This window comes from Haplochromis burtoni, unplaced genomic scaffold (assembly GCF_018398535.1).
Source record: "Haplochromis burtoni strain Fernald_Lab_line unplaced genomic scaffold, NCSU_Asbu1 Contig_732, whole genome shotgun sequence".
Classification (NCBI taxonomy): domain Eukaryota; kingdom Metazoa; phylum Chordata; class Actinopteri; order Cichliformes; family Cichlidae; genus Haplochromis; species Haplochromis burtoni.
The window spans coordinates 88,751-106,650 of record NW_024583093.1 but is presented as its reverse complement, the minus strand read 5'-3'; the positions used below and the strand labels follow the sequence as shown (position 1 = coordinate 106,650).

At 40.4% G+C, this 17,900-nt stretch overlaps 2 protein-coding genes across 2 annotated transcripts in view; one reads left to right on the top strand and one right to left on the bottom strand.

The window, feature by feature from the left end:
• Window positions 1-9,982, top strand: part of LOC102291439 (FERM domain-containing protein 7) — a 19,825-nt gene extending 9,843 nt beyond the window's left edge. Inside the window, exons 2-12 of the mRNA XM_014330360.2 lie at window positions 1,867-1,971; window positions 2,049-2,091; window positions 2,219-2,297; window positions 2,384-2,481; window positions 3,975-4,089; window positions 4,456-4,603; window positions 5,000-5,095; window positions 5,862-6,025; window positions 6,540-6,608; window positions 6,836-6,911; window positions 7,222-9,982. Of these exons, the coding sequence (XP_014185846.1) occupies window positions 1,867-1,971; window positions 2,049-2,091; window positions 2,219-2,297; window positions 2,384-2,481; window positions 3,975-4,089; window positions 4,456-4,603; window positions 5,000-5,095; window positions 5,862-6,025; window positions 6,540-6,608; window positions 6,836-6,911; window positions 7,222-8,457 (2,229 nt within the window). The 3' untranslated portion in view covers window positions 8,458-9,982. The remainder of the gene's footprint in view (window positions 1-1,866; window positions 1,972-2,048; window positions 2,092-2,218; window positions 2,298-2,383; window positions 2,482-3,974; window positions 4,090-4,455; window positions 4,604-4,999; window positions 5,096-5,861; window positions 6,026-6,539; window positions 6,609-6,835; window positions 6,912-7,221) is intronic.
• Window positions 9,983-10,915: 933 nt separating this feature from the next.
• LOC102290592 (serine/threonine-protein kinase 26) overlaps window positions 10,916-17,900 on the bottom strand; it is a 45,147-nt gene continuing 38,162 nt past the window's right edge. Inside the window, exons 7-12 of the mRNA XM_005950398.3 lie at window positions 16,734-16,919; window positions 14,264-14,406; window positions 14,056-14,161; window positions 13,731-13,787; window positions 13,378-13,505; window positions 10,916-13,136 (exon numbers count right to left, since the gene is read on the bottom strand). Coding sequence (XP_005950460.1) covers window positions 13,121-13,136; window positions 13,378-13,505; window positions 13,731-13,787; window positions 14,056-14,161; window positions 14,264-14,406; window positions 16,734-16,919 — 636 coding nt within the window. The 3' untranslated portion in view covers window positions 10,916-13,120. The remainder of the gene's footprint in view (window positions 13,137-13,377; window positions 13,506-13,730; window positions 13,788-14,055; window positions 14,162-14,263; window positions 14,407-16,733; window positions 16,920-17,900) is intronic.

Genomic DNA, 17,900 nt, shown 5'->3' with positions numbered 1-17,900 from the left:
GGCCACCATGTCCCAACAGGGCTGCGTCGTCAGCAAGGAGGTGGTGGAGTCATGTTTTGAGACAGAATCACGGGGAGAGAGCTGATCGGCCTCTTTAGGGTCCCTGAAGGTGTGAAAATGACCTCTGCAAAGTATGTGGAGTTTCTGACTGACCACCTTCTTCCATGGTAGAAAGAGAAGAACTGTGCCTTCTGCAACATAACCATCTTCATGCAAGACAATGCACCATCTCATGCTACAAGGAACACCTCTGCATCATTGGCTGCTATCGGCGTAAAAGGAGAGGAACTCATGTTGTGGTCCCCATCCTGACTTCAATCCTACTGAGAACCTTTGGAGCATCCTCAAGCAAAAAGCTATAGGGGTGGGAGGCAGTTCACATCCAAACAGCAGCTCAGGGAGGCTATTCTGACATCCTGCAAAGACATTCAAGTAGAAACTTTCCAAAAACTTACAAGTTCCATGGATGCAAGAATTGTAAAACTGCTATCAAATAAGTGGTCCTATGTTAATATGTAACTTGATCTGTTAAGATGTTTTTGATTGAAATAGCTTTTGATTTCAGTGAAATTGATCTACTAATGCTGCAAATTCAACAAATGACTATTTTGAATTCTCTACGACCTATTAAATCTTTTGAAGCTCTGTGTGCGTAATAATTTGGAATAGTGCATTTTAAGTTTTTTAGTTTTTGAAAAACATACTGATTTCATTGGGAGTTTTGTTCAGTAACATTTGAATTATATTCTGTTGGTCGATGACTCGAAAATTATGCCGACTGTCATTTGAATTGACTATTTCGGAAAAACAGAGAAAAATATAATTTGCATAATAATTTGGAATGCAGTGTATATATCTGTTATCTGTTATAATCTGTTCATTATTTCCCTTTAAATGGAGCCACGTTTGTAAGAGAAATACATTTGTGAGTTGAGCAGCAGAGTTGAGTATGCGGGTTTTGTCCATGAAAAACCAGCCAGACCTTCTCTGCCAAGGCCAAACAATTTATTCTTGAGTCTTGTTTGGTTTAATTTAATGGATTGGATAATTGAAGTCTGAAGAAACAAGACATAGCAACAGTTTACAGTCTATTCATTGAACAAATGGACCTTAGTACCATGTGGAAGAACCATACACAGCCTGGTACCTCCTCCTCATGCTGGTCACCAGCTCGTTCACACACTGCTGTGGGATGGTATCCCATTCATCAACCAGCATTTGTCACAAATCAGCCTGTATAGTTGTGTTTTTGGCATTGGCAGAGAAGACCCCTTAGGTTTATATATCTATACATATCTGCCAGCAAACTGAGTTTCCAATGACCCAGAAAGTCACTGGAATCCAGAGTCAGGGACATTAGTTGAAATACACCATTTTTACAGATCTGTAACCATGACGGCAAAAGAAATGTGTGAGACTTCATTTGAAAGGCAACACCTTCTAGTATTGTGCCTAATTAACGAACTAGTGAAAAAAACAAACAAACCTAATCTTAACCTTTCGCCTGACTTGTTCACCATTAGGAGGTTAAGTAAGACGAGCAATGAAGGTCTCAGTTTCCATGGATACAGTTCAAAATTTTCTGCCGTTGTCCTCTGTCATGCCTCAACTTTTTCTATCTGTTGTCTTTTAATCATTTAATGTCCCCTATGCATATCTTCCACAGATTAATTAAATATGAAAGAAAAAAAATGGCCATGATTATGCAAACTCTCATTAAGCAAAGTATTAGTGGATAAAGTAACTGAGCTGTAGCACATTTTTCTGGGCTCCCAGGAGCACTCCCGGACTTTAGTTTTAAGAACGTCTCAATTAAAAAGTCCTATTATCCTTCTCACTTTAATTCTCTCCCACTCTTTCTTCCAGCAAAAGGTTTTAGGTGGCGACTTCTACAACAAAGTGTGCGGTCATCTGAAACTGCTGGAGAAGGAGTACTTTGGCCTGGAGTTCAGACACCACAGTGGCAATTATGTAAGAAACGCTGGATCACACAGATACGCACAGATCAGTGCGGGGGGTTTTAATGTCTTAACAAGTTTCTGTTGCAGGTTTGGTTGGAGCTGCTGAAACCTTTGGTCAAACAGATCAAATGTAAGTCATATCTGTCCTAAGATTAGTGCTCTGACTTCATATTTCCTCCAAATATTTCCAGATCTCAGCGTCTCCGTCTGCAGCATTGTCCTGCGTCTATAATCTCTTTTCTTTTCCCCTCTGTCAGACACCAATGATTTATTCTTCAGGTTTATAGTCAAATTTTTTCCACCAGATCCTGGACAACTCAAGAGAGGCCTCACCAGGTAAAGTCTGAGCATAGATGAGATATATGTTCAGCATAAGTGAAATGCCAGAGTAGGTGTACTCATACTGTTTTGTGTGTGCACAGGTATCTTTTTGCCTTACAGATCAAGCAGGACTTGTCTAATGGCAGTCTGACCTGTAATGACAACAGTGCCGCCCTGCTGGTCTCTCACATACTGCAGTGTAAGCATCAAAGTGCATCACACCTGCTGTCATTTTTTTTTTTTTGCAGAAGATTCAGAAAAGTACGGAGCCCCGCAAGGGACATGGCAGAAAAAAAAATTACGATGAACTTTTGCGAGATCTCGCAAAACAAACTCGGGATCTCGCAAAAGTTGAATTCCAACAATGGAACTTAGTTGTAATATTACTCTTTGTGGGTCACAAAATAAACTTTTAAGATGTTTCGAGGTGCGAATGTAGCTGTGTAAACGTCAAATATCTGCTCGGTTTACAAGACATCACATATTTGCAAAGGTGCTCCAACGTTTTTGGAGATCTGACACCCACCATCTCGAAGCTAACGGGAGGTCGAGACCTACTACAGCCGGGAGGAACATCGTGCCTCGACCTCCCGGTCGGCTTCGAGCTGGTGGCCTCCAAAGAATGCGGCTAAAACTTTTGTGAGATCCCGAGTTTGTTTTGTGAGATCTGGCAAAAGTTTTGCCAGATCTCACAAAAGTCTGTCTTAATTTTTTTTCTCCCATGTCCCTTGCAGGGCTCCGTAGAAAAGTACTGGAAACGTTCCTCAGACATTTTGGTCCATATTGACATGATAGCATTACACAGACGCAGGTGCTCATCCCAGAGGTGCTCAGATTCAGATGTGGTGATTGTGCAGCGCGTTTGAGTACAGTGAACTCATTGTCGTGTTCAAAAAAACAGTTTGAGATGATCTGAGCTTTGTGACATGGTGTGTTATCCTGCTGGAAGCAGCCATCAGAGGATAGGCATAGGCAATGGCATTTAATAAACAATGTTCAACTGTTTGAATGTGTATTTTATCCTCTTACAATTACACCGGCAGTTTCTTGGCCTTCACTGACAACAGTGGCACCTGATTTGGTCTTCTGCGGCTATAGCCCATCTGCTTCAAGGTTCAGCATGTTGTGCATTCAGAGATGCTCTTCTGCATACCTTCATATCATGTTATTTGATTTACTGCTGCCTTCCTATCAGCTCAAAGCAGTCTGGCCCTTCTCCTGTAATCTCTGGAATCAACAAAGTATTTTCACCTACAGAGCTGCTGCTCGTGGGATATTTTATCTTTATTGGGACATTTTCTGTAAACCCTAGTGATGGTTGTGAGGGAAATTCCCAGTAGATTAACAGTCTCTGAAATGCTCAGATGAGCCCATGTAGTACCAACAACTGTGCCACACTAAAATTTGAACTTTGGTAGGAAATCTTACCTATGTTTACATGGCTACATGCATTTTTCTGCATGTGTACCTAATAAAGGGTCCAGGGAGTACATATTCATTATATACATTATGTTTTTGAAAATGTGTTTCATATACTGCATTTACTTAGTCAAAGATTTCCCTCTAGAGCAACGACCCACTCCGATTCTCTCCTTCCCAAATGGCCCAAAAATGGTGACTATACTGCAATTAAATATTTAAAACGCAGAGAAACTAAATATGTGTTTGCATGCATTTGCATTTGTGCTACAGCAGAGATAGGGGACTATGATGAGGAGCTGGACTGCCAGCATTTGGAGATGAAGCACTATGTTCCCAACCAGGAATATCTGGACCACAAAATCATCAAGTTTCACAAGAAACACAGGTATGAAGTGAAGCAGAAGACACTGGTGCTCTGTAGTATGCGGACAGTTTTGTCAAACTAGTGTTAATTTTGACCAGAGAGAAAGGGCAAAGTATTAACTGGACGTAGGACTGCGCCTCTTTCCCCCATCCCACCCATAGATTCTTTTAAAAAAGACGATAGATTTGAAAATATGATGGTTTCCAACCAAAATGCCACTTTTGAAACATGTGTTTGACGTGTTGTTTGAGTCTAACTAGGAGAAATTTTGTTGGAAAAGCAGAAGTGACTGCTGGGTCAAATTGGCAGCAAAACAACAGCAATGTATCCAACTCTCCATAAATCAGAGGCTGGATTGTAATTGTGATTCTTTGTTTCTGTCCATAGAGGACTCTCTCCAGCAAACTCCGACATCCAGCTGCTGGAGGTGGCGAGGAAGCTGGACATGTACGGAATCAGGCCTTACCCTGCCTATGATGGGGAGGGAATGAGGATCAATCTGGCTGTCACACACTCTGGAGTGCTAGTCTTTCAGGTTTGTCCACTTCCACATAAAAGGACAAATATTTTTATTTTTTTCCATCAGAAAAATTTCCTCTTCTTCTAAGCTAGGAGTTGCTGTTTTAGCATAAAAAAGTTGGTTTGTGAAGTTATAACACAATAAATTTAATGGATCTAATAAACTAACAATCATTCATTGTATGCGAGATAAAACAAGATATGCGAGATGTGTAGAGATAAAACCTGAGAACGTCGGTGATCCTTTTTAGTTTTTACAGTACCAATAAAAGTTTACAATTTCCATGTGCATTTCTCAAAAATCAACTAACAGGTTTAGGAGAGGAACACTGTTTGAGGCCAAATATGTGTGCAGATGCTACACTACACATTACATATAATCTCTCATTATTTTTTTCTTGTGTTTTTCCAGGGAAACACAAAAATCAACACATTCAGCTGGGCAAAGATCCGCAAGCTAAGCTTCAAACGCAAGCATTTCCTCATCAAACTACATGATAAAGTTGGGGTGAGAAACTGATCCAGTTTGGGCCACACGGTTTTGCTTTTTGTCCTATTAAGATTTATCTTTGAGGGGTGTACCCTGCCTCCCACCCTAAGACAGCTGGGATTGGCTCCAGCTCCCCCGCAACCCTGAAAAAGGATAAGGGGAAGCGGATGGATGGGGGGGTTTTTGGCCGTTATTCAATAGTTGAGCTGTTAAGAGTAGAAAAGAAAGGGTGGTGGTGGTGTGGGGTAGACATGTAGAAATGAGCCGTGGGCCAGACTCAATCCTGGACATCTGCATTTCAGCCATATGGCATGTGGTCACCTGCTCAACCAGTTAGCTAAACTGGCACACCTACCATTAGTATTTAGTATGGAATAATGAGTGAGTTTATGTCTCACTCCCCTGTGAGTGAACAGGGGACTCTTGTGATGGATGCATGAAAAATGGGCAGGTCCAAATATTTAAGAGATCTTTGGAAGGAACAAAACATTCTGGCCAAAAGAGTAAGGCTTTTGTGGAGATCTCCTGGCCAGTAGTCCTAAGTACTTGTGAACAGCATGCAAATAGGCAATGTAAAGATCAAATCCGATCCATAGCAGCTACCAAGTTACTAATGTAAAGGTTTTACAGCTAAAGCACTGGTGCCAGTTCCCACAGAGCACCCTATGGGGGCTTTTAAGTTCTCCGGTAGAAGACTTTTTGGGACTTGAAGTGCAGACAGCATGCTGTACAGAGGCGGTTGTAAATATTTGACTCATCATCGTCTTATTTCATGTCCATCCAGCCCTCGTGTAAGGATACACTAGAGTTGGCCATGGCCAGCCGTGATGTGTGTAAATCATTCTGGAAGATGTGTGTGGAGTACCATGCTTTCTTCAGGCTGGCTGAGGAACCAAAGGCCATACACAAAACTCTGCTGTCATGTAAAGGCTCCAGCTTCAGATACAGGTAACATGCAGACAAGTGCACATAATGCTATAATCTGAAGGTGCATTCAGGCTTTTGTATAATACATATATATATATATTAATCATCTTTTGCCCAAAATCAAAGTCATTTACTTCCAGTGTCTACTATGCATGAATTGTTCTCCAACCATTTAGTGGTACATCATCTGGATTTAAGCTTGTACACAAATATTTTGACTCACAAAACTTTTTACTTACCTACTCTTGTAGTGTTTGAATAAACCATCCTGAGCTTTCCAGCTTATCCAAAGGACAGATCATGTCGTGGTGATCAGTCTGTCCACAACTCACAAGAATCCCTACTGATAGTATTGGTTAGAATTGAACCAAACTGTGCTCAAAGTCATTTGCTGATTTATAAGCAAAAACCTGAGAACTATGATGGACTGTGAGCGTTTTTTTATTACCCTTTTCTTCTGATGAATATTCAGACTCTTTGTTTTCAGTCAGGTCTGGTAGTGTGTCCATCTGATGTTAGTAATGTTGTTTGGCAGTGGTCGGACCCAGAAGCAGCTGCTGGAGTGTCTGGGATCAGGGGAGAAGAAGCCTTCACACTTTGAAAAGTGAGAGAGAGATTTTATTGATGCTTCAATTTCCTTTTCATAAGCAAGAAACTTGCTTATGCATGTACTTCAAAAGCAAGGAGCTTTAAGTACTTGAAACGGCAACATGTTTTATTAAGCCATCTTATGTAAAGGTCAAAGGATCTGGAACAGAGGAATATTTTGTGATCAATTTTTATAGTCTGTGTATAACATCCGTTATTTTATTCCTTTCTCTGTCTGTCCAGGATGTACAGTCAGACAGACTGTGACCCCAGACAATGTCGATCTTCTCCTGATCTCCTCACAGATGTCTCCAAACAGGTAATAAATATGACTGTTCAGTCTTTAAAACTATTACTTGACACACAAAGCATATTCATGTCTGACAAAATTAAAACAGCTACTGTTCTATTATCTGTTTTTAATGATTTTGTTTAATTAACTTGAAGAGCTATGGGTTTTTCGAAATTTCATTACATGTTCTTGGGCCGTTTTTTCTTCTTTTTTACAGTTCTCTGATATTATCTAATACATACATACTCTGATATCATATGAGCGAATTAATTAATGGTAGCATAATCAAAATATTAGTAATAAAAACAACTCAAGTTTTCGTGCCTTTTCTTCTCAGGTGTACGAACATTCCCACCCATTCCCACGGTCAAGTCGTGCTCTGGCAATACACAGCCAGGATCAGCTGGACCCGCATCATCGAGACAATGATATTGAAATCAACGAAAGAGTGGCTAAACGCAGCCATTCATGTGTTGAGGTCAGCCAGAGGCCTCGCCTCCTCTCCCAAGTCACTCCTCTTTCTCCATCTGTCAACCAGACAACGCCGCCTTCACCCTCACTGAAGACGAGATCTGCTTCGATATCTGTAGTAGAGGACGCAAGGGGGGTACGAATCGGGACACAGCGCCAAGCCCAGCGGTTAGCTGGTGTCTATGGAAATCGATCTAGACGTCGACCCAACCCCCAGCCACATCCAGATGCAGGACAGCAGCTGGTCCTTCTCTACCCTAACAGCCCTGCCTACCAGTATCATCCTGTCCTCCCATCGTTCCCATTAGCTGGCTCCTCGCCACTCAACCGACATCCCTACTTGTCGGAATTTGTTACCGTTTCCTCACTGGAACGAATTCCACATACAAGACGGCGGGATTATGTGACAATGGATGGCATAACACGGCCATCTTTTTACCCAATGTGTCACGATTCGCCATCTAGTTCACCAATCAGGAGAAACCTCCGCTCTAGTGGTTCAGGTGGGCTGGGATTGGCCAGAATGTACCAACCAGGAAGCAATGGTGCAAGACTCAGGGGCGTTGGACATACAGAGGCGGGTCATTACAGCGATGACTCCAACTTCCTTCCTGGACTGCCTCGCCGTGTAGCCAGCCAACCTGATGTCAAATTAAACCTCTCGAGGAGCTCAAACACTGCCTTTAACCCTGCTTCTGAGTTTCGCCCTCTTGGTTACTACCCCCACCTGACGCGCCCCTCCAGACCCACCTACCTCCCACTAAACTCTTCCCCTCTGCCTGAACGCCCCAGTTCACTATGTATGATTGGCAGCACTGCGGGAAGCTACAGCGATTCAGACCCGGAGGTTTTCTATCCATACTACTGCCCTGCCCCTCAGGTAGGCAAGATGGTACGGTCCGCTGGTCTAGCCAGGATGAGGTTTTCATCGGGGAGTCTCCAACTTGATGAGGAGGAAGAGGGGGAGGAGGAAGAGAGGGAGCATGCAACAGCAAATGAAACTGCAAAGAAGGAGCCAGAGGGTGAAGAGGAGAAGAAAGAAAAGAGTGAAGGAGGAGCGGATACGAAAGGAGCGGCAAAGGTTACTGAAGTGACGCTGTAGAAAAAGATTAAAACATTAAAGCGATTCATGATCACAGTCAAAACTGGAAGGATAATTTAAAATAGCATATCCTCTGCAGACTGTAGATAACACGATAAATGTATTAGATAAGAAGTGTGTCGTTTTGAGGTGCACTGGCAGATGAAATGTATTTTTTTGCCTTCTTCAAGTGAAAACCTCAGATTTTGAAAAGGGGCTACTGTTTTAGTGGCTATTTTATAGGTGCAAGCTTACAAAAACAAGTAAATAAATAACAATAATAATAATAATAATTAGTATTTTAGAAATTAAAGATGTTTGACAAATTAAAGCAGACAACAATTTAAATTTTTTGTTAAGGTGTTTGAGCCACTACAACATTAACTCTTCAAACATTCCTTTACCAGAGGGGTATGGGCACCATGTTTCTTAAATATTTTCCCTCATTTCATGTCTTGATGATGATCATCAAATGGAGACACATTGGTCTCCTGAAGATGTTAATTTTAGTTGCAATCTGGTGACTGTGAAGTTCATAGGCTACTCCTTAAGCCGTGTTAACTATAAGGTAGGCCCATATATAGGTGGAGGCACTGTCATCCTGAAATAGACCACTCACATCCCATACAACTGGTCAACCAGAACAACTTTCTATTGGTTTTCATTTTTCGTTCCCTCTAAGGCAGGGGTGGGCCAATAATTTTTCCAAGGGACTACATGAGAAACTGGGACTGCAGGGCTGCATCAATTAAGCTTATTGGTGTGGCCATCCAAAAAAGTCCCAGTTTCTAACGTGGCCCCTCGGAAAAAGGAAACCGCAAAATACCCCAAATGTCTTAATAGAGTCAACAGATGCTCTAAGGGCCGAGCATTCTAGGCTGTGCTTTTCTCTTGATGTCTTTATGTGTGTCTTTTATGCAGTCTCTCACTTATTGACAGTATGGTTAAGAATGGCTCACCCAAACGTATCACTTTTCCACATTTCTGCAGACCAGTGCCTATGTTGCTTTTTTGCTTTGTAACCCCTTTCATTGAAGCACTCTATAGCTATGTGCAGTACATGTGTGAAAAGCATACCTAGGTTGAAAAAAACAAATGGATGAAGCAACTGTGACGTTAGCTTTTCGGCCACTGTTACACTAGTTTTTGGAGCCAGAATTTATCATATCTGGACAAGTTATCAGTTGCTGGTAAAAAAAAGGAGAGTGTTTGGTCACAACCCCCCTGAAATCTTGGTAGATAAAGAAAATCTGTATTCCCCAATTGACTGGGCAGTGGATGCCAAGTGAGAGCGGCTAAATGAATATGGTACTGCACTGAAAACTTCTTTTTGATTGATTTGCTCACTGGCAGATCACTACGGTGATCCTGTTTGCGTGGAAGACGGAGACTTAACTACAAACAATCACCTAGTGGTGGTGAAACTCTGAAAAGTGCATCTATTGGAAAGTGTTGATTTTATCATCTTTGATGTTGCTAACCACAGGCAGCAACCTCCACTGCCAGCTGGTAAGGGAAAACATATTTTTTGCATACTAAATAGTTGTTGCCAAGGGAACAACAACCGATCTGTGTGTAACTGAGTTTTAAAGTACAAAGAATACGCCAAGAATCTGCATTCTTGGCATTACCTTTAATCGTCCATAATTGTCTATATTTCTATGTGATCGTCCTCACTGACTGTCCAAAGTAAAACATAAGCGACATGTGTATCAACAAAGACCCTTGTTGCTACATCCAAAAAAAACAAAAAACAAAAACGCTAAGAGAGAATGAAATCCCTGTTGCCGTTTATATGCATTTATAGTTATATGCAAACACTAGCCATACCCTTACCAGTTAATCCAGCCTATCAAGCACTGGAATCTAACATTCACAGATTGTGTGGATTGGACTGAAGTCATGTGGAGTCTGTTTTGATCCCACTGGACCAGCGAACTATTAGCAATGTGGTAGTTGTGCTGGCTTTAACCTTTCCCACAGACTAAAATGGTGGTTAATTTGATCCCGATCAGATCATCTGAATTTCAGGTTGTGTTATTTAATGTTGACATACTGCTGTATTTGGAGACATTATTTCAGACTAATGGCAATGGTTTAAAAACAGAGCAAAACAATAATAATAAATAATCAAACACCAATAAAAAATAAATAATTTTTAATCTGTGTGAAAATGACTAAATTAATCTTGATGTCTGTTGGAAAAAGACCTTCTAGGACTTAAATATAAAGTCTTTGTGTGTGGGTATGATGCCTTCATAATGTTGGTGAAATCATTTTCTGGGTGATGTAGTTATATAATGTATTGTTACTTCTGTAGAAAAAAGTGAACTTTGGGTTTATATATATTACAGTCGCATTTTGTCATTAAAGGATTAAAAACAAGAAGACAATTGTGTTAAAATTAATAAAGTGCAAGATTGTAAAAAATATATAATAAAGGAACTCATAATCACTGAATAAAACCCAGTGAAAGCAGTTGAATCAAACTTAAATATTTATTCATAAAACTCTAAGTCCCGCTACAAAAAATGAGTACATTGCTGTAAAATCTTACATCTTTCACTTTACATCTACCCCTCAACAAGCATTGTATCCCTTATGATATATATAAAAAAAACGAAACAAATATACAGCGACTGAATTTTATAGTGTCTTTGGTACAAACTATCAGTAACACCTTCAACTGCAGGTCCCTTCATGCCCTTGAAAAAACCTGCGCTACTTTCCAATGTTGTCTATTAAGGAAGATATCGTAAAACTTTCTGACACAATCTGAAACTTACCAAGTTTTCCAAAATGCTACATATAATGAAGCAGCCACTGGAAGACCTTTGTGTCATAAGTACATGTCAACATGTATTCTTTAATTTAAAAAAAAAAAAAAAAAAGATTCCTTCAATCTTACTGGGTGTGGGTTATCAAACGTAGTTACACTCACCAAATGGCAGCCATTTTCATCATTTTAACATCCTGTACCTCAGTCAAAAAGACCGGTCAGTGACTGCATGGTAACCTCCAGTTGCTAAGAATGAAGGCGTATCCTCCTAATCAGTTGGCAAGTGATAAACGTGTTTGCATTGAGTGTGTTGCACTGAAAGACTCGTGACTGCTTCAGTCACTTGCAGCTTGCCATGTTTGCCAGCAGTCTGCATAGAAGATGGCGACTTATCTGCAAACACTAACCAAACACCGAGTGGTAGTCAAACTGGAAAAAATTTGTAATGGAAACAGAGGACATGCGCCTAATGAAATGTATTGGTTTCAGTGGTAAGGCAAAACTTACAAAGGAACGTTCTTTGTTTCCAGTTGGCACCACATTTTTCAAGGTTTCATTACCACTTGGTGTAGTTGATCAGTGTAGACAATTTTTTCATCTTCCGTACAAACTACAAACAACTGTGGCAATCTGCTAGCAACCAAAGCAATTGGTAGGAGGTTTGCATTGAAGCTAGCAAGTGCAAGAATACTCCAGCAACCACTTGCCAATCAATCGGGGACTAAACATTTCTTTCCCCCCTCTACTAGGTCACCGATTGGTCTCTAAGCCTCTGTGATTAAAGCCTTAACTGCTGCTAATTAGAGAAGGGCAGTAACAACAACAGCTATCTAGCTTATTGTTTAGCAAGCTACTAACTATTTGGCTAGCAAGACTAACATAAAAAAAAATCTGGACTAACAGTTGTGTGCTGCCAGTGGCTTTGTTACTAAAAGTAACTAAACCAGCCTTATTCACATGGCAGCCATTTTCAGCATTTTAACTACTCATATTTTGCCAGCAACTTTGGGTAGCTACAATAACAGCTAGCCTACCAGTTAACAAGCAACTGGCTACCTAGCCAAGCTAGCCAGAGACTGGAGATAAGCTATTAAACTTGATGAGGAAATTTAAAAGTTTAGGAACATTTGGACATTAAAAAGTTCCATAAATTCCCCACATTTGTACCATTTTAGAGTAGGAGGCTTTTCACCTTGAATATTCAAGAAAGTCGCTGTACAAAACAGTAAAACTGAAGGATCTACACTGCTTTAACAGAAACCACCTTGAATGAATTCTGGGATCAGGGAACTGTAACTGAAAGACATTACTGAAAAACAAAAATAAAAAAACAAATGTAATATTGGCATATCATCTGTCTCAAGTGCTACTAAACAAGAATAAAGACATCTACAGACTCCAGGCAACTCATGACACAAAAACATGACACAAAAACATACCACTGCTGATGGACGAGAACCTTCTTTGGTATTACATTTCCTTCGTGAGCCATTTCTACAAAAACCTCTTAAGAAAACAAGTGACAGCAGAAAATGTAGAAAATGACTGATAACAAAAAGAACTAAGGCACATTATGGTAAAGTCAGATCAGAAATAAAAGCTATACATCAGATTTTATTTTCGTTATTGTTGTGGATTTTTTTTTTTAATTAACCATAGGGAGATAAAAGGTTTTCAACCAGCAGCAGGGAATTTATATGTATATGTTTAATATAGTGTATATATTACATTGGTAGTGTGTGTGCGTGCATGCGTGTGAGTGTGTGTTGAGGTGTGGGTGTACAGCAAGCAGATACTGCACAGCAAATCTGCCTTATTTTCATCATCCAGCAGCGTCACCGTAAAGGAAACACAGTCTCTCTCTCTTCATGTTTTTTCTTTTTCCTGGGTCGATCCATCCGTCTTTCAATTTGTTGTGTATCTGAGGAGGAAGATATTTGGTTAACAAATGAAGGAGGATACAAATGTTCTGTTCTGAATAATGTAAAAGAGGGAGAAAGAAACAGGACGAAGGGCAAATAAAAGCATCATATTCTGGCATAAATAAGAGAATTAACTTCCAATAAAAGAAATTGAGTAATGAGAGAAGGTTGTCATAAATAATTGAAAGAAACCGGAACGCAACGCTGCGCTGTATTTAGAAAAGGTTACACTTCTGGTACCTGGCAATGATATGCGTGACCATCTTGTCCGTGATGCCTGGACAGATATCTTCAGCTATTCGAATGTTGCGTTCCAGCTCCTCGATGGCCAACCGCTGCTCAGAGTGCTCCTTGTGCTGTTGCTTCAACTACAGAAGAAGTTGAACAATAAGAATCATTTTTGAAAAGCTTTTTTTTTTTTTTTTTTTTAATTTTAGCGCACTTCTCTCGGGTTACCACAAAACCCTCCAACAAAAATCAGCACAAAAGCCCAAAATCAATGGCAGGATAACTACATATTCCCTGGTCCCAAAAACAGTGTCTGAAACAAAAGGATGAGTGTATTGATGTTTAGGAGACTTGTGTATACCAACCTCTGTGAAGACGGGGGAGATGACTGTGGTGAGACTGGCAGATTTACTCATCTGATCCTGAACCCAAGGATGAAGAGGACAAGAAAACAAAAGACTGTGAGAATCTGAGTTATACTGACCTCCGACTTCCTCATATTGCATTAAAAAAAAATCCAACCCAGTACTAGCAAGGTGTAACTAATAAAGTGGCTGGTCCGGCTAGATGATTGAGACTGAGGCATTACTAGCGAGACCATTATGGACCATACTTCTGATTTGACTTTAAAATACAAGTAAAAACAACTACAAGTTAAAAAACAAAGTAACACACACAGGTGGTACTAACATTTCCATTGAGGATGGTCCTGCTATCTGACTTGTCCTGCTTCTTCTTACGGACAGTGGTGAAGGACCACTCTGGAGACTCGTTGTTTTCCTTATTACTAGATTCACTTAAAGAAAAAATGAACACATTTAAATGCACAGATAGATGTCGGACCTCTCTGCTCACATACACCTGAAGACGAAGTTCCAGCTAAATCAAGAGACAATACCTGTCAGAGTCGTCTGAACTGTTGTCACTGTGGTCCTCCTCCTTCCACCTCCTGTACCTGTCAATCAGCTCGCTGAGATAGGATGTCTTCTTGCAGTGTTTGACGATGAACTTGTGTTTGAGCAGCTCCTTGGCTGTGGGACGCTGCAGGACAAGAAAACTGATTGTAATTTTTTTTTTTTTTTTTGAAAAGAGATAAAAAACAAAAACAAAAAAAAAAAACAGGTCATGATGTTATTAGTCTATAGATTTAAGATGAAAAGTTAAAAAAGCTTCAGCTTTCCTGGAGGAGATGGAGAAAAAGAATATCAGAGATATAGGCTGAAAACAGAAGTGACCAGCAGGGGGCAGCAGGATCCAACGTAAATCACACACACAGAGAACAGGGAAGCTGTCCTGAAATATTCAAACCACCCTAACTGTAGGAAATGAAGCCATCTGCGCCAAGCTCACAAAATACTAAAGGGGGAGTTTACAAGGATGGCGGCCCAGCAGGTAAAGCTACCAATCAGAAGCCTAAGTTGCCCTTGATGACCAATAGAGTTTGTGTGTGGGTGATTGTTAGATATTACGGGCTGCATGAATGGGACTTTTAGCAGAAAGCACTCTGTGTGCTCAATCAGAGTAAAAACGCACAATAGAAGTCCCAGTCCATGCTACCATTTCCCAACACTGACACAGCTTATGAATAATCTGGGGTCAATAAAGCCACATATGTGGTAGCGCGTCTTTCCCTACAGCAGGAAATGCTAACATTTATGACTGATACAACATTAGTACAAATGTAAACTAAATTCCTTAGTTATTCATATTACTAGCTAATGTAAACACAGTCTAAGACGTGTATGCCGACAGCCTCGTCACTGCCAGGAAATTGAACTCGTAAGCTTTGCTAGTAAGTATACAAAACACTGTAAATAGTGCCTAAGTATTGACACCAGCGCCACTTATCCAAATGCTTCCCACACCCCGGTGGGCCCAGCTGGGAAGCAGATGGTGTTGACTCAGGCTACATTAACTCAGCCCCAGGTTCACCTTATATCGGCCAGATGTCAGGTGTGTGGCGATACCTGGACCACGTTGAGCTAACACAACTTCTAGGTCCATAAATGAGCTGTAAACGCCAAACGTAGCCCAGGTTTGACACCTGGAAGCGACTGCCATCTGGAACTTGTTACAATCTAACAATTTTCTTAGCTGTATGTGGTCACCAGTGTAACAAATACCAAGTAGCAAATTAGTTTTGTAGTTCAACCTACTGGTTATTAAGTTAATTTTTCAAATACCCAATCTGCTTCTGTTACAGTGTTTCTGGATGCTGCTCATAATGTTATTCAGTTTCTCAGACTTCTTTCTAGCTGAACAGTGACAAACGCACGTGCCAGAGGCAAGATTAGGGGAAAAATTAGTCGAGGTATTGCAATAAAAAAAAAACAGTGGACTTTTTGAAAGCAGGTGACTCATAATGTGTCATTGTCTCATAGACATCCAGAGTCTTTCGGTGACTCACAAACTAACAGATAGTAAAACTAAGGATGTTTTCCTTTGCATTTTTATTTTAGCTTAGTTCTCTAGGAAGTTCACAAAATTGTTTCACTTAGTTTTCATTTTTTTCAAAAGTTAATTTTTTTTATTTTATTTGAGTCAACTAAACTGTATGTTCCACAATGAGTTTTAGTTTTAGCTAGCTATAATAACATCGCATCTTTTACACTGTCAGCTAGTAAGGAGCTCCATCAGCCAGCTACATACAGACCGAGTGGGCTAAATTAAGGGAAATCAAAGCTAGTTTCTCGTGATGTGGTGAAAGAAATGCTGCAAATATCAAAACGCTAAGTAGTGAGTTAAACTCAGTACATTTAGAGGTAAATGTACAGAAGGCTACATGAACTCTGGGTTTACAACAAAACATACAAGGCAGCTTATTTTGGGTAATTGAAAAAAAAAAAAAACCCCCAAAAAAAAAAACGACCTCAGAAAGTTACCAAGACTGTTGGTCACATAAATGCAACTGCTCTAACTCTTTCCCCATAAAAACAAGATCTGATGACCTCTCCTGTACACTCAATGGCATTTGATGCCTCAGTATATATCAATAAAGACACGGTTTGACAACCATTGGGATCGTTTCTGGGTTTTTCCCAAGTCCAGAGACCACCCTCATTAACTTCTGATGCACACTGAGTTATTTTGTTCGACAAGCAGGAGCGAAATGTGACAGAAATTACTTAGTTCAGAAAAGAGAAATATGGATTACTCCAAGTAGGAATTAAAAGGATAAAGCGCTAAAGTAAAACCAGAAATGTCACAGAAATGCAGAGAGAAAATTTTAAGCACTTTCCACCAGTGTTAAAATAACATAGATTTTTAATGTGAATAGAACTCAAAGGATATGGCAGCTAAATACTTTTAAATGACAAAACTCCCAAAGGTTTATTGCATTAAATGTGTGTGTCAGATGTGAGTCTTACAAAAGAAGGGTCCTTGTTGAGGCAAGCTTCTGTGAACTCTTTGAAGCTTTTGGAGAAATCACCAGTCAGTGTTGGAGGAGGGGATTTGGGGATGTGGAAGAGCACTCGCATTGGATGCATGTCGGAGTTCGGCGGTTCCCCCTTGGCGAGCTCGATGGCCGTGATGCCCAGCGACCAAATATCCGCCTGGGAGGGGCAAACAATAAACACATTTACATGTTATTGACAGTGATCAAAGCTTTAAACAGACTTTTTGCATGTTTATAGGTGGATTCTGGCTATGTAAAGCAGACATACTCATACCCAGACAACACAGGGGATTTTGTATTCTTAACAACAAACTGACAGAGACACATGAAGGAATCTGATTTTTTTTTTTAACCTTATAAATGACTTTAAACATCCATGTGATTGGGTAAAGCTTATTTTAGCACAACTTTGATACAGGAATACAGGCTGTGCAGCTATTAATACATAAAGGCAGAAACACGCCAACATGCTGAGTCAGGCTGACTTTCTGTTTGCACGGTGGCTGTGACACCCACTAAACATATGTCAAGCTGGTAAGGAGGAACACACACACACACACACACACACACACACACACCTGTAGTTATATCCTTGTGGGGACATCTCATTGACATAATGCTTTCCCTAGCTGCTTACCCTAACCATCAAAAATGAATGCTTAACCCTGACCCTTACCCTAAACCTAACCACAACTTAATTTTCAACCTGACACTAAAACCACATTTTGAGTCTCAAAAATGCCTTCAAACTTGTGGGGACCCTGATTTTGGTCCCCACGAGGGCTGTTTGTCCCCACAAGTATAGTAAACTACCAATTTTTGGTCCCCATGAAGATGTTAATACCTGTCCACACACACACACACACACACACACACAGCCGTTACTCATGCATGAACGATTGAATATCCCATCTTCTCAACTTGCTCTAACAATCATGTGGCAGACGAGACAAGAAGCAGACATTGTCTTATATATGCACACACAGTCACACAGACTTCAGCTGTAGCAGTGCTGTTCAGGGTCACATTACTACAGGATGCCCAGTCACTATTTGACTGTTAACTCTGCCAGCTCCATTACAGTCACACTGACCATATGGCAGCATGTGGTAGGAATACACACACACACACACACACA